The 20,520-nt window shown below is 39.9% G+C and overlaps 1 protein-coding gene across 5 annotated transcripts in view; it reads left to right on the forward strand.

Annotated features, from left to right (window-relative positions):
- adam22 (ADAM metallopeptidase domain 22) overlaps window positions 1–20,520 on the forward strand; it is a 68,402-nt gene that overhangs the window by 42,754 nt on the left and 5,128 nt on the right. For 4 of the 5 annotated variants that reach the window (XM_082550748.1, XM_082550752.1, XM_082550750.1 and 1 more), the window contains 23 exons: window positions 509–575; window positions 662–738; window positions 1,547–1,621; window positions 3,501–3,572; window positions 4,578–4,744; window positions 4,832–4,916; window positions 5,731–5,821; window positions 6,481–6,532; window positions 10,056–10,155; window positions 10,871–10,942; window positions 11,152–11,244; window positions 11,822–11,902; window positions 11,988–12,038; window positions 12,141–12,204; window positions 12,310–12,415; window positions 12,499–12,618; window positions 12,954–13,122; window positions 13,433–13,532; window positions 14,309–14,399; window positions 14,511–14,564; window positions 16,146–16,346; window positions 16,699–16,799; window positions 17,029–17,095. In XM_082550748.1, coding sequence (XP_082406874.1) covers window positions 509–575; window positions 662–738; window positions 1,547–1,621; window positions 3,501–3,572; window positions 4,578–4,744; window positions 4,832–4,916; window positions 5,731–5,821; window positions 6,481–6,532; window positions 10,056–10,155; window positions 10,871–10,942; window positions 11,152–11,244; window positions 11,822–11,902; window positions 11,988–12,038; window positions 12,141–12,204; window positions 12,310–12,415; window positions 12,499–12,618; window positions 12,954–13,122; window positions 13,433–13,532; window positions 14,309–14,399; window positions 14,511–14,564; window positions 16,146–16,346; window positions 16,699–16,799; window positions 17,029–17,095 — 2,156 coding nt within the window. The remainder of the gene's footprint in view (window positions 1–508; window positions 576–661; window positions 739–1,546; window positions 1,622–3,500; window positions 3,573–4,577; window positions 4,745–4,831; window positions 4,917–5,730; window positions 5,822–6,480; window positions 6,533–10,055; window positions 10,156–10,870; window positions 10,943–11,151; window positions 11,245–11,821; window positions 11,903–11,987; window positions 12,039–12,140; window positions 12,205–12,309; window positions 12,416–12,498; window positions 12,619–12,953; window positions 13,123–13,432; window positions 13,533–14,308; window positions 14,400–14,510; window positions 14,565–16,145; window positions 16,347–16,698; window positions 16,800–17,028; window positions 17,096–20,520) is intronic. The other variant, XM_082550749.1, reaches the window with a different exon arrangement.

A 20,520-nucleotide genomic window follows, 5' to 3' on the forward strand; every position in this document is an offset into this window, starting at 1 on the left:
ACCCTTTAACTCATGTTCTAAAGTATTTTTATTTATTCGTTTATGTCTGTGATTCTTAAAGTTTTACGTGGAAACAAAAAACTTAACCACGCGGATGATAAAAAAATGAAGCAAATAAAGGGTAGATAAAATGATAAACAAACAAACAAACTACAAATAAAATAAAGTAAGGCATAAGAATTCATGAAACCACACTAGGGTGTGTCTATGTGTAATCACCACATACAGGTCATTAATACAGCTAAACCGGAATTCATTTTTCTTTGCTGAGTTTGCTTTAAATGAACAGAGCTGATTAATATCCTTTGTTCTTATCAACTTATAATATTGGTATTAATATTTTAGTAAGGTACTACAACTTACCAAGAAGCTCTATCCATTCTCTTTGACGTCACTTCTCTCTCAAGCAGATAAATCGGTCTGTGCCCTGAAACTGAAAAGTCACTCGGCTCTGATCTGTCTCGCTGATTAACTGGATAATTATTTTTTCTGTGCATGTGTGTTTTAGGGGGATATTCGCATTCACATGATCTACAAATCTGCCGGTGAAGAGGCAATTAACGATCTCCTTGGTGGTAAGCTGATGGTTCATGTACTGACCAGGCTTCTGATGTGCTTTAATTAATCTTACATACTGAATGTGTGTCCGTCTGTTTATAAGGCGCTCTACCAGAACCACCTTTTCCCAGCCCTCCATTTCCAGGGTCAAAAGTTGTGCACAGGAGGAAAAAGAGACAGGTATGAGTCTACTAAATGGTAAAGCGGTCTGCACTTATGCAGGGTCTTTTCACCTTAGAAGGGTGCTACAAAGTGCTTTAAAATCTGTCTCCCATCCACGCACACACACTTACACACTCACACACTAATGGTGGCAGCTTGACTGCCATTGAGAGCTGCTTGAAGTCAGTGTGCCCAAGGATATTTAGGCAGTATAGTAACCGGGGAAGGAAGCGCCGGCCCCGGACAGTCCTCTACCACCTGAACCACAGCTGCTCAGATGGCAGAGGAAAATGATCACCAATAGCAGCGGAGGCGTGCAGATGCTTATATTTTGTGCATGCCTGCATGAGTGTAAGACAGAGAGCTAATTATGCTACCAAGGCTGTTGTCTTGATTACACTGCTTTCCGTCAATATGTTTTATGTTAATTCATAAAGAGTGCGCTGTTTCCAAGCGTTCCTCCCACTCAACAGCTCTCCAGCCCGCTCTTCTCCTCTTCTCGTCTTCTTCGGTTTCATGAAATATTTATCTTATAAGTAGAGGCTGCTTCCCTCCTCGCCTTTTCTCAGACATAGTCAGGTGTCTGCAGCTGTCTGTCTCTCAGCCCTGAAAGCTGCGCTCATATTTACTTTGATTTGGGCTCACAGACAAACCTGGTTTGGCTTTTGCTAAGCTGATGCTCTTTGATTTGTCATTTATTTTTCTTTGAGCCTCGAGTTGACCTTTGTTTTTACTGTACTCTTTTGAAATTCTCTTTAATTTTTTTATTTAGAAAAAGATGGCGTCTGCCTCCCGTTAATATGATAAAACTGTCGTCTCTTTTCAGGCTCCACGTTTGTCACGAAGTGTAGAAGATGAGACCAAATACATCGAGCTGATGGTGATCAATGACCATTTAATGGTAAGCTTATTAGAGACTACAAAAAATAGACATGAATGTGACCTGAAGCCAGAAATCGTGTTATGCTGGCCCACTGACCACAAATCTCTCTAGATTGAAGTGATGCAGGTGTGAAGCGTCACTTTTTATCACGACTGTCTGACTGTCGCATCACAAACAGTCATAGTAGAAAGAGTGCACATCCCTTTTCAATTCTACGGACTTACTTAGAAGGTCATAATAAAACTCAGTTGGTGCTTATCAGGTTTAAAATTATTTAATTTCAACCTCAGGTGCACAGCAACTCAAAATACTACACAGAGACTGTATTTATTTACTAAAAACAGTTTTGTTTGCAATATTGTTGCAGTTCATTGAAGTTTGCAGACGTCCCTTTATGCCTAACTCTCTTGAAGTCATATGACAGCATTTCATGGGTTTGGGGTTAAAGTCTAGGTTCACACTTGACTTTAGAGTATTTTGGTATAAAGAGGAGTCCATGGTCAACTCAATGACTGTAAGTTGCCAAGGCGCCGTTACTGCAAAACGCCCAAAATCATCACCCTTTCACCACCGTGTTTCACAGTTGGTATGAGGTGCTTTTTTGCTGATGCGCTGCTTGGTTTTCTCCAAATGTGGCGCCGTAATGACAGCCAGACATCTCCGCTTTGGTCTCGTCTCTCTAAAGGAGATTCAGCTTTTCAAACCTTAGCCGTGCTGCCATGTTGTTTTTAGAAAGGAGAGGCTTTCTCCTGGGAACCCTTCCAAACACACCAAGTTCAGTCATCTTTGACATTTAACATGCTAACTGAGGCTGTAGATTTAAATTTCTTCGAGCATTAGAAAATCTGCTCTTCTGGTTCAATTTGCTGCGTCGTCCACTCCTGGGAAGATTGTGGCATTGTTTTGACACACACCATGAATGCCTCAGACCAGCAAAGTGCCAAAACGTCTGCTTTTTATAGAGGTGCTCACACTTGGTGATGATCAATTATTAAATTCCATTTGAGTATCAGTACCTGGCTGCTACTTATCATCTTAATTCCTATGAAGGCAGAAAGGGTGTACTTAGTTTTTCACAGGACTGCGTATCCAAACAATTCTGTCAATATTAAGAGTCGTAATAATTCATTTTACATTTTATGCTTCAAAGATGTAAAATACAGCTAAGATGGAAAAGTTTGGACTCATATACACTTGTTCTTGTAAATTAATTTTGCAGAAAGATTCATGTGGTCATCCACATAGATAGATATTCACGTAAATCTTGGTGTTACCATTTCCAGTAAACAATAGTCAAACAGGGGGTTGCACGGTGGTCCTGTGGTTACCACTGTCACATCACAACAAGAAAGGCCATGGGTTTGAATCTGCTAGCGGGATAAAGATGTTCCGTGTGGCGTTTGCATGATGGCTCACCCACCCATATGACCCTGAATTGGACAAGAAGAAGATGGATTGATGAATACTGAAACAGGAAGAAATAGTTGAAGCATGTCAGGCTTTGGATTTAAGACATGTATGAAATTAGACTCATTCCATTGTTTGTTGTGTGGTTTCTTGGGTTTTGTTAAAAGAAAAACATCTTTTAAATAGCTCAGAGTCTACAGGAAGCTGGTTGGGCTGAGAGTCAAGGCTGTAAACAAAGTAAGAGCATGCACTTCAAACGCTGCCTTTACTGAGCATGAAAAAACATTCTGATCAACTAAGATCCACTGGAATGGAATTGACTTTGTTTTTATATCATAAAAGCAACATTAAGACTGAATCCAATGTGCAGACACAGGCTTCTTCCATGCATTAAAATGGCTTAAAGTAAATTTGTTCCAGATTATGAAACCCATTTATATTAATTTATCCTTCTTGTCTCTCTTTCTTTGTTTTTTTTTTCTTTCTACAGTATAAGAAGCACCGGCTTTCCGTCGGGCATACGAACAACAACGCTAAGACAGTGGTCAATATCGCTGACATGGTAAGAACTGTATCGATCCGCTTCTTGGAAAGCTTGCCACAAGCACTCCCAGGTACTGGAGTCGAGCGCACGCTGCACTGATTTCTCATTTAACCAACCTCACTCTCCCCATTTAAAGCCTCTCCTGGCCCATAATATGCCGCGAGCAGCCATTAACCGCCCAGTTATGAGGTTTTCAGATGACTGGATGTCAAAAGCAGTGGTGGCATCCCGACAGCTCAGAGGCAGATTTTAAGTGTTTGATTATTTGTAGCCACGTCTGTGTGTTGTATTACTGAAATCTGAGCTGGGACAGGGTCACGTCTGTAAGCTGAGAGGCTGGTGAAGCTGGAGAAAGGTCATGCTTTTTGTTGTGCCCTTGAAGAAGATCATATGAAGCAGGCTTTATTTAGGAGGCACGCATTGATTTCTTTCATCTATGCTAAACACTATAGCATACACCTGGAAGAAATGTTGGAATAAGAGCTGGAAAAGAAATAACGCAACAATGGTCTGGAGCAGGTTTAGTGTCTGTGGGTATTGTTCCTTCTGCACTTTTGGCAGCAGTGAACTCTCCACACAGATGCACCAGCAGAGGCAGATAGTTTGAGTTTGTAGGGGCCACAATGGGATTAAATCATGCACACTGACCCCTCCATCCCTGCACTGACAAACCATTAGCATTTATTTTGAATGCAGACACTTTGCTCTCCTCCGGTGTTTGTCTGGCCCGAGGCACCTGCAGATTTGCGTCTTATGAAAGCAAACATTATTATTTACAGCAGAGTTTGCTCCCACTGTGTCCTTCAGACGGTTACCTTTGTTTACTGTCTGTCTGGTTTCTTATGATGTGCCGCAGCTGTCTGGTGGCAGGATCATACTGAGCATTTGATCACTGTCGTATTGAACAGCTGGAGATGCCGATGCTCATGACACATCAAACCGAATATTTTTGCCACTTTCTGTTACACAAGTATTTAAACCTTCTTGACATTTTTCCTGATATCAAGTTTGCTTTTTCCACAGATTTTCAGGGAACAACTTAATACCCGAATTGTGCTCGTTGCAATGGAAACCTGGTCAGCTGACAACAAATTTAACATTGACGATGACCCCATGGTGACCCTGAAGGAGTTCATGAAGTACAGGAAAGACTTCATCAAGGAGAAATGTGACTCTGTTCACCTCTTCTCGTGAGTATGCCAGTTAGGAAAATAAAATGTTTTTTTTCCCCTTATACACTCAGCATCTTTTGATAAAACACCCTTTTCTTTCATCAGAGGGTCTCGCTTTCATAGCAGCTGGGGTGGAGCTTCCTATATGGGCGGAGTTTGCTCTCTCACCAAAGGAGGGGGCGTCAATGAGGTGAGTGAAAATTAAATAATTTTAAAGGCAAGGCAAGGCAAGGCAAGTTTATTTGTATAGCACAATTCAACAACAAGGTGATTTAAATGATGCAGACAACGTGGAGTTCAATCACAGTGGTCAGTTTACATTGATCACCACGAACACCGACTGTTTTCTGTGATTAAATGAGGGATACAGTGCTGTGCAAAAGTCTTGAACCAACCCTCATTTCTATATTTTGCCATTTTTAACGTGGTCTTGAGCAATACTTCTTCAGGGTTTTCTTTGGACATTGGCTGCTTTTTCGCCCACTTTCAGACGAATACTTTTTTGTTTGTTTGCTTGTTTGTTGTTGAGTCCCTAAACACTGAGCTATGAATCATTCAAGCATTAATAACGGGATGAATCATAGTTGTGTCTACACATAACAAACAACTTAGCGAAGAACTAATTTTAAATGGTGTCTTTAGGCACATGGGTCCAACTAATGGAGTCACCTATCCAATTTTTAATTTTCAATCCAATATGTTCAGTAGGGGTCAGGCGAGAGGTACAACAGTGAGTGTCTACAGCCATCTATAAAACACGGTGGAGGCTCTGTCATGGTTTGGAGCTGTATTTTAGCCAGTGGTGTTGGAGATCTTGTAAAAATCAACGGAATTATGAGAAAAAGAAAAGTACCATCGGATTCATATAATTTCAATTTTCTTTCATTTAAATTAATTACTGTTTTTTCTGCTTTACAACAAGATTTCCTACAATAAATCAAAGATTCTTGGTCTTTTTTTCATTGATTCACTTCATTCTCTCTTCCTCTGCATTTTTTCTTCAGTATGGGAAAACTAATGAGATGGCCATTACCCTCGCACAGTCTCTTGGACAGAACATCGGCATCTTCTCGGACAAGAAGAGGATCCTTAACGGTAAACCGTTAAATCTTAATGATCCCTTCTGTCTTCTCTCACGCTCTTCATGAGATTTAACACTGATTATTATTTGTTATTTTTGTTTTTTGTTTTGTTTTTTGTTGAGGTTTCATCATCTCCATTCTCATATATCTTGTAAATGCACCCCAGAAAAGGAGAGGAGGAATGAATGGCTGGGCATGTGTTACAACCTAATAGAATAATTAACTATACTATCTATAATAATTAATATCTTTATTTTTTCTATACTTACGTCACAGAACAATATTTTTTTGCTTGTTTGCTTTGTGTTTTTAAGTTTTCTTTTCTGGACTTTTCTATATATTTATGCATTTACACACATGCAAAGGCATCTAACTTTAACCGTCTCCTGCAATATGAGGTTAACTAGTAAAATATGTGTAAAAAACACATGTAAATACCCGCATTTTTTTGTCTTTTCATTTTCCTTCTCCAGCATTATGTGCTTTTATGTTTTTCTTTTCCAAACCTCCCTAATTTTATTATTACTGTGTCCAGTATTTTACACATCTGTACACTACATATGAATTGCACTTGTTTTTGTAAATATTGTCAAATTTCCCCCCTAACAATAATAAAAACACACATTCTTCTTAAAACTCAATTTTGATGATATCACAAATGTATTTTTCCAGGTGAATGCAAGTGTGATGATCGCTGGGCCGGCTGTATCATGGATGACATTGGGTAAGTTCCTTTTCAAAGTGCATTTCCTGATCTCATCTCACAGCTGAATTCTTGTCAACTCTCACAGATGCCGATGATTCAGTCTCATCAAAGCATTTTAACAAATTCTGACACAGCATGGAGTTGGATGCAATGTTACCCAGACTATAAGTTGCTTTCGTTCCCTTCCCTGTATGAATATTTACTTAAATATCGCTATAACTGCAGTTATCAATAAGTGTCATCCTGCCTTGTCAAAGCTATGTGTTAATATGTAAACACAAAGTTTACATGTGTGTCTCTTATGTATTTAAAACCAATTAAATCTCAAATATCAATCTATTTATCCATTTAAATTACATGTATGTCATTCACTGCTGTGTTCTTGTACCTTTATAATTCACCACTAGGGGACAGTCCAGGTTTAATTTCCAGTTGCTATCTTCTTGTTATATAACATTGAGCATTTCTCTGCATAAAGGCCTTCTGTAATGTCTTATTTGCTTAGATAAGAAAATAGATGATTAAAATATTTTTGTGGACTGCACAGGCCTGCTTGGCATCATGCCACTGTGAGTGTCTGTGTGTGATCTGTGTGTGTGTTGTCTGTCTGTGTGCGTGTACCTCTCTTCTTATATACTTCTTACAATTCCCCCCCCCCCCCCCCCCCCCATCCCGAATGGGACAGCAGGTGAGCTGAAGCTTGTGAGCGTTGCTTGTGCTGGTTTTGAACCAAATGGCTGCGTCGGAGGGAGGTTGTCAGTCATCACAACCTTTCCCTTTGTCATCCAAGGGCACTACAGCCACTGTGGCCCCAGCTTCTCATTTTACCTAGATGATATGAACAAATACAGCTTGATGTCCTGTTTGTAATACACTGGCTGTATTTTTCATGATCACTTTGTAAAATATCACATACTTAGTGTGTATTTTTCAGTTTTTGGGCAATGTTACTGACTGAATAGCTGATAAATGTCATTGATTTGTTTTTCCCGATTGCCGAGAGGCTTCTTCTCCACCCTGCTGTTTAAAAATTAAAACTTCTCATTACTGATTTTTGTTCATCGTTATCCAGTTGATACAGTCTGCAATGTCATTCTCATCTTGGGTCAATATTTGTCTCATTCTCCTGTAACAACACAACAAGTACACTTCCTAAACACTGAGATCCTGCTCTATTGGCTTACCTTAATAAACCACCTCTATTGTCACAAGGTCACATGACAGAGGACAGGTGACTTTGTGCTTATTTAAACCTGTCACCTGTGAACAGACCCAAGCAATTTCCCTAAAATCGAGTCAGTGGTGTTTCAGACGATTGTATTCAATGAGCGGCCTCTGAAGTTTATTTTTAATCCCTCAGCACCTGCATGTCTGATTTTCTTCACCTGACTACCTTTAACTAGTTTTTTCACAGGATGTAGCTCCTCTGTTTGCTTGTGTGTTGCGCGAGTGCGTGTCTGAGTGGATTTGTGTTAAAATACAGACGGGACACAAATTAAAGGAAAGAGAAAAACAAGATAAGTAATGAAAAGACTTCCTCGTTAGATGTTTTAATCAGCGCTGTCCAACACTCAAGTCTCTCACAGGTGTTTGCGAAGACAGCAAAATGATTCACATCATTTTCACACTCATTAAATCATTCAGTGATATTTGTACAGTTTTCATCCTGGAAGTGGCCTCTGCCTTTTTATAGGATCAGTCAGAGCAACTTCATGTAGGTTTGCAATATTTGACACATTTCTTTAAGGGGCCAAAGGCTCCCAAAGCTGTGCCAGCAAAGCTCAGGTTTTTCCTTTAATATGTCACCCATCTGTGGGTATGTGTGCTCCTATGCAGTGTATACAGTAGCTTTTCTTAAGATCTTAAATCCTAACTACACCTTGTATAAACTGAAGTTTCTTAAAAAAAAACACATTTTCCATTAAGGTTAAGTTAGGATTTGGTAGCAGTTAAATTCTGTAGGTTTTTCTATTTTTATTTCCTTCCTTCTCCTGTGAGAATGGGTGTTGCCATCAGCAAACCGGGTCAAAATATGTATTTCAAAGGGAGCAACCTTAAAGCCTTTAATATTTTTTAATTTAATGAGGCCAGATAGCCTAAAACGCACAGTACCAAGAATAGACAGGCACGACAAAGACTCAAATCCCACTTCACAATTTTAATGCAGAGATTAAGAAATTGAGAAATGGCTAAGCTGCTGATGAGCGTCCTAATAACCACCAGGTGTTATAAGCTGACTGTAACGGAGCGAAGGAAGGAAGAAGGTTGCTAGCGAAATAGTTTGGTTTTTATAGTGGTCTTTTTATTTCTATTTTAAAAATATAATACATATTTTGATCATATTGTGTGCATGCTGTGAAATAAAGAGTGAATAATAGTGTTATTCCATGTGGTACCAACTGGGGAATCACACAAGCATGTTTCTTCTTTGCTTCACCTCATCTTGATGTTTAAAAGGGAATGAAAGCTACAAGATTTCAAGAACAAATCCCGTATAAGAGCCGGGACAGCAATAAACCTTATTAATTCCCAAAACTTGCAGAAATATTGTAGTGTACTTCATCCATTACCTCCTCTTTATATAACCATCGTCATCATTGGTGATGGCTTCATTTAGTCAAATTACACATGAAACATCAGCCAAAGCCTCTCCCACCCTCGACTCTCTCATTATTGCATTGTCTGGTTTGGCAGGCCTGATGAGCCACTCTAACCTTTTCCTGCAGAATAATCAGGATTAAGACTAACAGTGCAGAAGAACATAATAATATTTAAGTGCTGCTCACTGTTGGGATAATGCCATTAAAAGCATCAGCCTGGCCAGGCATTTTCAAGCTCCGCTGAGATCGGACACTGAAGTCCGGATGGATGTGCCATCCAGCTGGACTTTAGCCTTTAATTATAAATGAATTGAAGCAATCACAGTGAGAATTAAAGAGCTGATGACACTCTCAGCAGAGCTTGATTTCTATTCTGAGCAACTCATTAAAAAAATTAGTCAGATATTCTTTTTGTTCTTTTGGGGCTTCAGTGTCAAATGATAATGCAATGCCGGCTTAAAAATGACTCATCGATAATATTAGGCTTGTTTTCCAGGACAACGTAAAAACGGCACATCTTAGAATCCATTTACAGCCCGCTCATATCTCCGTACGATGTTCACAGAGTCAGTTGTGCTAAATGTCTGTCTCCATGTTATTATAAGGATCTCCTCTGAACTGTGAGTATAGTGAACCTGCCGTAAAACCTCTAATATTTAAAGTGTGTTTTATGTTTGGTAAAAAAGAAGCAATTTTAAGTATATTAATAAAAAAACAGTTCACACTAGTAACTGTAAAATTGTGTAAAACTAAATTGTAATTAAGTAAATGCACGATACAAAGACTGAACGGGTTAAGGTGCTTAAAACTGTGTTTTTTCAGTCTTTTGTTCTTTGGTGTTGGCAGGGAGGAAACCCTCTCACGCACACAGTAAAATCTGCACACGTGGTTTATTTTGTGTCCGCGTTAACAGCCCGATGCGTTCTTGTTGTTTTGAACAGTTTTTACCTGCCCAAGAAATTCTCTGACTGCAATGTGGAGGAGTACTATAACTTCTTGAACAGCGGTGGAGGAGCCTGCCTGTTCAACAAACCTCTGAAGGTACATCATACTTTCAACCAAATGCTACATACGTATATAATCTATATTTACTGGAAAGTTCATTAGGTATGCCTTGCTAGTATCAGGGTGGACCCTCCTTTGCCTTCAGATCTGCTTCTTCGTGACATCCTGGAAACATTCCTCAGAGATTTTGCTCCATTCAAATGATAGCATAACTCAGATGCTGCAGATTTAATCAGCTGCACATCCATGATGTGAATCGCCCGTTCCATTACATTCAGCTCTGTGATATGGTGTGTTTTCCTGCTGAATGAAGTAATCAGAGATGCTCTTTTGCATACCTTGGTTGTAACAAGTAGTTATTTGAGTTACTGTTCCCTTCCTGTCAGCTGGAAGCAGTCTGATCATTGACCTCTGACATCAAACAAGGAATTTTTGTCCTGCTGTTCACTGGAGATTTTGTCTTTTTTTGACCATTGTCTGTAAACCCCAGAGATGGTTGTGCAGGAAAATGCCAGTAGATTGGGAGCTGTTAAAGCTCCATGCCACGTTTAAAGTAGCTGGAATCGCCTTTATTCTAATGCTCGGGTTAAATTTCAGCAGGTCTTCCAGACCATGTCTACATGCCTAAATGTAGTGAGCTTCAGCCATGTGATTGGCTGATTAGATATTTGTATCAACAAGCAGGTGAACAGCTATACCCAATGAAGTGGCTGGTGAGTGTATATATTAATTTAGCTCTTTATTCACTCAGCTGTTAGACCCTCCAGAATGCGGCAATGGCTTTGTGGAGCCAGGAGAGGAGTGTGACTGCGGAAACCCAGCGGTGAGTTAAACATCCGCGGATGAATGAAAAATACACAGATATATATACTGAAGGCTTAACCTTTATGATCATCCAAGGTCAAAGAGATGAGTTACAGCAAAATAAACAATCAAAGAAAAAGGGTTAACATCTGAAGCAGTGAAGTAAAGTCATTGGAGAAATTAAGGCAAAGAATAAACTGTGTTGAGAAAAGTTTTTCTTCCTTTCAGGAATGTGCAAAAGAAGGAGAGAACTGCTGCAAGAACTGCACCCTGACTCAGGGCTCTGTTTGTAGCAATGGACTCTGCTGCAATAACTGCCAGGTACTAAACCGGACAGTAGCAGGTTTTAAGTGGTTTTTATCTAAATATACTGATCTTTATAAACAGATATGGAGCTGCAGAGTATGGTGGATTTTTGGTTTAGTCACATTCAAGCAGGGTTTGGTTGCATGCAGACAAACAGTCCATGTGGAGAGCAGAAGCTGAAATACTATTAGCTACGATCTGATGGGGATTTAGTTTTAAATCAGCTTTTCAAAAATGTATCTGTGTAAAATCTAACAATGACTGACAAAACAGGAAGTGTTGAACTAGATATCCTTTTTCCTACATTGGAAGCACTGAAAAAATAGCCGTGGTCTCCGGGGATTATGCCACTTTCAGGCACTCCTCCGCTACTGAAACTGAAACGGAAACTATTTAGGACCATTAAATCCTACAAGAAAAGATATGGACATAGTTAACATTGATGGGGTGTGTTTTAGCTGTGAATGGGCAGACTTGTCACACACTTTACTTTATGATGGCAAAAAACGTTTGACTTTTTGTTTTTTTCTGCCGGACGTGGAATGAAACACAAAACCTTTTCCGATTTAATTTGTCTTGTGTGCTGATACAGATGGAGTTCAGGGGAATTGTGTGCAGAGATGCGGTGAATGACTGTGACATCCCAGAAATCTGCTTGGGCAATTCCAGCCAGGTGAGCACGGATTTTTCCTCCTAAACATCTGCTCATACTTAGATTTGCATCACTGTATTTTTGAGGCTTTCTCTATTTTTTGCAGTGTCCACCAAATGTGCACAAGATGGATGGTTACACATGTGAAAAAGACCAAGTAAGATCTTGATGAGTTTTATGTGATCTTGCATTAAAATGTTTAAAAACCTCTCAGCTGATTGGCATGCACTTTGTTAAGAATCACCTTGTTTGCCTGTAGGGTCGCTGCTTCAGTGGAAGGTGCAAAACCAAAGACAGACAGTGCAAGTTCATTTGGGGAGAAAGTAGGTGTTTTCTCTCATGTGCATTCCAACGCAAGGAGATCTAGAGGAGCTGCACAGAAAACACCCTCGTATTATTCTCCTTAAAATTGCTTGTGTTTCCCTCAGAGGCAACAGCAGCTGACAAGTTCTGCTACGAGAAGCTTAACATTGAAGGGACAGAAAAAGGCAACTGTGGAAAAGACAAGGACACGTGGATCCAGTGTAACAAGCAGTAAGCCAGTCGTCTGTGCCTCCTGTGGAGCTCTGGGTTACTTTCCTCTCCTGCTGATATGTGTTTGCACCTTTTGTGTTCAGGGATGTTCACTGTGGCTATCTGCTGTGCTCCAACATCTCTCCTGCTCCACGACTGGGAGAGCTGCAGGGAGGGCTGACTTCATTCTCTGTAGCCCAACACAGTGCCTCTTTGGACTGCAGGTAGCCAAAGGAACAAAAAAGAAAACACCTAAAACAGTCTATAATGATCATTTGTGATCTGTGTTTAGTCTATGGAATACTATTGTTTGTGCAGCACTGAAGGAGGAACGCTCTTAAAAAAATCTCCTCGCTTGTTGCTCTCTCAGTTGTTTACAAAGCACATAACTCTAGCATCAAGTAAATCCTTCATTGATTGTTAGAGACCCACCGAGCCAGGAAAACTACATTCTTCTAAACATCACAGATGAACTAAGAAACAGCAGCCTGCACATCACGCCACGTTTACTGCAAGCCAACATAGCCTTTCAAGTCACTCAGTCTTGTTTGCTCTTCAGTGGTGCTCACGTGGTGATCGACGGAGATATAGACCTGGGATACGTCGAGGACGGGACGGCCTGCGGCACAGACAGCATCTGCTTCAACCACAAATGTCTCCCCATCCAGCAGTTCAACTTCAGCACCTGCCCAGGGACGACTGACAAGGCCATTTGCTCTGGAAATGGGGTACACGCCAACAGCGAACTCATACACCAACGCCTAGAATTGATCCAATCATATAATATAATATAATATAATATAATATAAGTGTTTCCCACTTATAGTATTTGGGAAGTATCTATTTAGCTGCTGTCGGGGTTTTCTTTTTATTTTAATGTTTTGATGCCTGATTGTGGACTTGAAATAACTTGAGAAACATAAAGACTTGAGTCACCATATTTTGTGGTTGCAATCAGACCAACTTGAATTTTGACCCATAAAGTGCCCATAACAGACTTCGACAAATATCTAATTATGTTACATTTTCATCCTGCAGGTGTGCAGCAATGAGCTGAAGTGTGTGTGTAACCAGGGCTGGACAGGAGAGGATTGTAGCTTCATGTTTCCTGTGGCCAAAACCACAGCCTCAGTTTCAGGTAGACATTTTATCTGCCCTCTGCACCTGTTCCACTTGTTCCTGCCTCTGTCTCTACATCACATTTTCCCTCCAGTCATATTTCAGGGCTGCTCTGCACACTTGTCCCTCTGTAAAAACCCCACCCCTCTTCCCAACCTGCTACACCCGTTTCATTTCTTTCTTCATTGTCCTTCCACTTCACCACAGATATGTCATCCTTTTTGTTGCTTTTCAATTGTCTTTTAATTTTTGTTATTTTTGGGGGCTCACGTCTGCTCATTAAACCTGCTGCATTTGTATTCACTGAACCTTGCATGTCATTCTTTTTGTTTGTCATTATTTTCACACTCATTCTTTGTCGACAGGCCGATGTCTTTGACGGAGTGATTTGAGGTCAGATTTAGGTTCCTTTTTCATTGTGTTTGTCTTGTCTTTGATGTCATTTCCCGCTCCTCCTCGTCTTGTCTCACTCCAACTTCAGTCCCATCACAGTTAGATAATTACAGCCCTCATTCAATTGAGAAGCAAGCAGTTTTTATTGTTACCCTGAATGGGAAGCACTTGTAGGTTCCCCCTCAGAGTAGTGTTGGAGGGTGACTGAGGTTTTGGTGTTTTTTTTCTCCCGTGTCTTCCTGATGAACTTTTCTTGCTAAATGTTCTGTGTTTTTGTGCTCTGCTGCACTGTTTTGTGGTTTGTGTATCCCCATGTGTCTGCATTGTTCCAGATACAAGAGACACACACATCTCAGTTAATACACATTTGGCTTCCCACTCTACTCTCTTCCTCTGTCTCAGGTATCAACAGCACTAACATCATCATCGGGGCTATTGCGGGCTCTATCCTCTTCCTCGCCCTAATACTGGCTGTAACAGCCTGGTGCTACAAGTGAGTCTACACATAGTTTGTGCATGTCTGATGATGAGTGATGAGTGGAAATAATAATAAATAAAAGTATGAACTTTCTGGATTGTTATAAGATTGCTGTTTTCTTTACAGGAGCTACAAGCAGAAATGCTACATCGAGTCTGAGGTTCACCGGAGATTCTGCCGGTTTGCACACTTTAACATCTTTTTCTTACTCTGTTATTTAAAGCGTGACTCTAAAGTGCATGACAGAGCTGCAGCTTGTTTGAGTGTGTTATTGTTCTCTCAGTAACTTTTTCTTTCCTTGTTTTGTTTTGTTTTTTTGCAAAGACCACAAAACCTGTAGTTAATACTCAGTCGTTTCTTTGTGCTCAAATGATCCAAAACCCGGAGCAAGATCTTAAATACAAATCTGCAGCGAGACCCTGAGGAAATCTGAAATATCCCCGCCCTGCATAATAACAAAAATGACCAAAAATGTTTTCTAATCTGCTACAAGTAATCGTCTTGCATTTAAATGTCATCTACATGAAGTTATATAATCAAAAGGAAAACTAAATATCAAATGTAAAAATATGCATTATGAGGGCCATGAGTCTGTGGTGGGCCCCGATCGTACTGCATGTGGCTCCAGCAGGTGATTTACAATAACAAAGTTTTAAATCAACAGACTTGTAATTCACTTTTTTAGCATAATTTGTAACATTTATAAATGGATACATTTTACTCTTAAGAGCTTGGAAAAGAAGGCAGATTGACTTCTTCAGCTTTGTAAAGATGGGTTGGTGAAGTTGTTTCATTGATTTTTACAATTCTAAAACAACTGGCAAGAAATAAACCCCGCTGGGGTCTGTCTCCTCGATAGAAGAAACCAAACGGCCACTCCACAAACGTCCTTCTTCCTTTTATATACATTTTATGGACATCCTTTATTTATTTGTATGACCTATTTTCATCGTTGGCAAGAAAAGGTTGTAAGAAAGTGACGAATATCAGGTCACGAAAAGTTGTTTTGAAAATTACCTTCAACAAGCCAATTATTAATGAGGTCAGAAATCTTTTACATTTGGGTTTTTTTGTACCACTTCTTAAAGTAAAAAGCAAGAAGTAGCCAAAACACTCTTTGCATATTTATATTGCCAGTAAAAGTCTTTGAAATGCTTATGAGTGTTTTTATTATAGAAAATAGAGAAAACATACAGTGGGGCAAAAAAGTATTTAGTCAGCCACCATATATATATATATATATACATATATATATATATATATACATATATACATATATATATGTGTATGTATATATATATATATATATATATATACATATATATACATATACACATATATATATATATATATATATATACACACATATATGTATATATATATATATATGTATATATATATGTATATGTATATATATATGTGTATGTATATATATATGTGTATGTATATATATGTATTAAAAAAAACATTTTTCCCTTTTTTTAGACATGAGAGTATAATGATGTTAGCCAACTGGACTGAGCTAGAACAAAAATAGGGAGAAATGTAAATGGGGGCTCTTAGTGCAAGCTTAGTGCAATAACTGAACAACTAATTACATAATGAAAAATTCAAAGCAGTCACCAGAGTAGAAGAAAACAAAATGTGGCACAGATCATAAATGGACTATAAAAAGCTTTTAATTAAAATATATGCAGGTGGCTGTTTCCTGTCATGGTGTTCATCTCTGCAGCATCTAAATGAATTCTTCTGTACTTCCAGGCAAATGCCTCCAGGTGACTATGTCACAAAACCTGGGGATGCAGATTCATTTTACAGCGACATGCCTCCGGGTGTAAGCACAAACTCGGGCTGCAGCTCCAAGAAGAGGTCAGCCTGCCTGTCGCACCTGCAGATTTGCACCCCGTCCTTCACTCCCTCCATCCCATCCATTTCTCAGAACCGCTCACTGTTTGCCTTCAGGTGTGCTATCTCACCATCACTCAGTCATTTGCTGGCAAGTGTGTGCGTGTGCATCACCGGTGTAGATGAGCTCAACATGTTTTCGTGCTTTCATTAGGTGTCTTACCTTTTTCTGGAAATGACCAAAATGCAGAAACCTGTGAGCATTTTGGCAGTTTTGCATCAAGTGCTTTCATCTCATGTCATATTCATCTGTCATGAAATGTTTTCATGGCTCATAATGATGACATGGCATCTTCATCTTCTGATTCATTTACCTCAGCCTCATTTTAGCCTCATTTGCAGCAGACTTGCAGCATCTTAGGAAGACGTTACTGAACTTTTTTTTTTTTCCTTCTCTCATGTGACCTAGATCTAATGGCCTGTCCCACTCGTGGAGTGAGAGAATTCCAGATGCCAAACACATCACTGACATCTGTGAAAATGGGCGACCAAGAAGCAACTCGTGGCAAGGTAAGCGGTGCTTTTTTTTGTTTCTCAGGATGAAAGAAAATGAATGTGTTTGTTCAGGACAGGAAACAGTGAAAGAATCTAACTCACGTTCTGATCTTTAGGCTAAATTCAAACCACAACTAACAAACCAATTGTAGCCCTTCTCATACAGGCCTGCTTTTTCATTATCATCCCATTAAATACTTAGCATGTGAATCTAAATGTGCACTTCTGTTTTGTTTGTCTTCAGGAAACCTGAGCGGTAATCGTAAGAAACTGAAAGGAAAGAAGTTCCGTGCTCGCTCGAACTCCACAGAGTAAGTAATATTTGGGAAACTGATTAAGTTGTGATGTCAGTGAACGCTCTACTTGCAGATAGAGAGACACCGTAGTAAAAAACACTAATGTATCAGGATCTATTAAAGAATCAAGCTGACATTATCTTTATAATTTTCATTCTTTATTTTAGTAAATCTCACAAAAAGACCAAAACCAACAGTTTTTAGGGAAAAGGAGCAAATTTAGATCAGTATTTTCACCTGTGGATTACTGAATAGTTATATTTACAACACTGGCAGTCACATTGGGAACCCTTTAGTCTTGGCCAGACAGCCAGACTCTGAGGATGACAGTTTAGGCCAGCAGGTGTCTGTGCCAAGACCGTGCACCGGTCACTGTTTATGAATGCAGATACGATTTTATAAAGGTAATGAAATCCAAAGCAATATCAGAAGGTAGTTGATAGTTTCAAGATTACATTTCTGTGCTGCATTCCCTCCTTTGCTCTCCAAGTCAACTGTTTACTGCCATGTGATGTGACTACCAATGACCCACAGAGTCTGCATGTTCATATGCACATATACAGTCATATGAAAAAAAAGTTTTTGCAGGACTCTATGCACATCTGTCTGTCTCTCTCACAGCTTTGCCACTGCACACGCTGCAGGCTTGGGATCATTGTCCTGTTGCATGACCCAGGCCAAGCTTTAGCTGTTGGACAGATGACTCAAGAAAGCTTTGGTACAGAAGAGGTCAACCATGCACTCTTCTGTACCAAAGCTTTCTCGAGTCATCTATCTAACAGCTAAAGCTTGGCCTGGATCAAGCTCTGCTTGGCCCAAATCATAACCCCTCCACCACCATGCTTGCCAGTTGGTATGAGGTGTTTGTGCTGATATGCGGTGTTTGGTTTTCTCCAAATAAGGTGCTGTGCATTATGGCCAAACATCTCCACTTTGGTCTTATCTGTCCAAAGGACACAATTGAAGGAATGTTGTTGTTGATAAGATGCAACTCTGCAAACCTAAGCCATGTTGCCAACTTGTTTTTCTTCAAAAACAAGGCTTTGTACTGGTAACTCTTCCAAACTAGCCAAACAAGTTCAGTCTTTTTTCATTTGTGCTGTCATGAACTTTAACAAATAACAAGCTAACTGATGCCTGTTGAGTCTGAGATGTAGCTCTTGAGTTTTAAGCAGTTTCTTTGAGAATTACACTGTCTGAGCTCGGGGAGAACTTACTGAGACGTCCGGTCTTGGGAAGATTGTATTATTTGTGTATTAAAACACACCTGAATGCTTCAGACCATTACTCTGTGTTTGTAGAAATCATAACATTAGCAGGAAGAGACTTAACTGCAGTGCTTGTGTTTATTGTAACAGCAGTGTGCAGTTTCAGTATTGTGTGGGCAACAATTAATTATTATGACTTTTTTTTATTTGTGGCTTTTCATCTTTGGCCACAGTTAAATGGAGACAGAGAGGGTAGAACACGTATGCTCAATCAGTTTATTGTTGGTTTTGGTCTTTTTATTAGATTTGTTGACACTCAACAAATAAATGATAAAGTTTGATATTCTTGTCATTAAATAATTTCTGTAAAGAAAATGAAACGATGCTTCTGTTTGTATCAGACAGAAAAATGTAATTGTATCTCGTTTTGCATTGTTCACATTGACCTGCTCTATCAACGTGAACTCTAAGCTTCTGTTTGGCTTTTGAGGCCGAAGCTTTAAATCTTTTAGACTTTACCTACAGCCTGTGAACAAATAAGATATGTGCATACCTGCCTGTTGACTGTGAATGCACAGTGAGCTGTGTGCATCAGCTGCCTCCCAGCCTCGTATGTCGGTCGGTTTGTGCGTCTGAAGGTCTTGGCATAAGGAGTAGTGTGTAGTGCACATGTTCTCGATATAAGCATGAGACTGCCGGAGTGGCAAAGAAGCTATAGCTGCTTGGAATGATGAGACCAACATGCAACCGAGCCTGTAACACGCGACACAGGTGTTTGTGATTTTCATAGTGCCGTTTTCATCTGAAACCACACACAGGTCTGTCTGCCATCTTCTCACCATTTTTTCCTCAATTGCATCTTGTTCAGAATATCTTTGCTCTGCTCTGCTTTCCTAAAATATTTCCTCTTCCTCTCTCCCTTCCCCTTACCTCACCCCCTCACACTCGCTTATTTCTGGAGAAATTTCTGTCCGTTTCTTTTTTCTTCCTTTCTTTTCTCTCTTCTCCCCCTCACCTTGTGTTGTGTCCCTTTAACTTCCCTCCCCCTCAACCCTCCCACAGGTATTTAACCCCTCGCCTCAAAACAGAGTTTTATGATGTAACTAAATGGGTAGAAGATGTGAATAGAAACACTCAAGGACCTTACCTTAGGTATTACCTCGGACCACGTCCTGTATACCCCACACGCTTGTCTAAAAACTCCCTCACTTTTTGGTTTGATTTGTGGTTTGGAAAGGAAGGCTTAGTGCCAATCTGGTCTTTTTTTCCTTTCTGGAGACAATTCAAAGCTATATCTCAGAGAATGGCATGTTGCAACTGAGAAAAGGTTGCCACTTGTGCATAAATAAGGATGATAAAGAGACATTTTTAAACTTTACTTTTTTTCTTACAACTCAAGTGCTGAATTTTTAAGTTGCAGACTTTTATTTTCCTGCTTTATTGTATTGATGCAAAAACAAAGATGGCTATTACTGTCTGTGCTAGTGTAAAACTATAATCCAGTCATTTTTATTCCTAATTTCTCCTTATTCCCTTCTTTGCTCTCCTCCCTTCCTCTCAGTCTCTTGTTACCTCAGCATGTTCAATGTTGTTCCGTCAGTAAGTGTTTTGTGTTGTTCGGCCCTCCGCCTCGCTCACAGTGACCTCACGAGCCGTCGCGTCAGTGTGATGTCACCGCAGAGCCAGATATTTCGGGTGCCGCTCTGACATCATCATTGCGCTGTTGTGGCAAAATCTCTGATCGTGCCCAAGGTCTATAGATGGTTAGAAACACAAGCTGAAGCTCGCTAAAAAACCCCAAACATCAGTAAACAGCAAACCAACACTGGAATCTATAGACCTTCACTGTCCAGGCGCACATTTCTAACCCTCTCCCTCTTCTTACCTAGAGTAGAAACAGCCCAAAAAATGAAGAGACATGGAGCAGCAGGTTGCAGAACTTTTAACTGCAAACTGAATATTGAATCCTCTGTAAAAAGACTTAGAAAAGGAAATAGACCAACAGTAAGCTACAGAATGAATATGAAGCTGATCAGATGCCACTGTTTTACAGAAGAGACACGTTAAAGGTTTAAACACTTCAAAGTTCCTTCATGCGAGGAGAAAAAAATAACTTCTGCAACCTGCCGTCAAATTGCTCTGGTCTTTCCATCATTTTGGCCAACCCAGGACCATTCAGTCACCACGGTGCAGTGATGTATAGAAGCCGCTGCACACGCTGCAGGCTTTCTG

The sequence above is a fragment of the Aulonocara stuartgranti genome, assembly GCF_965226115.1.
Source record: "Aulonocara stuartgranti genome assembly, chromosome: 11".
Lineage (NCBI taxonomy): Eukaryota > Metazoa > Chordata > Actinopteri > Cichliformes > Cichlidae > Aulonocara > Aulonocara stuartgranti.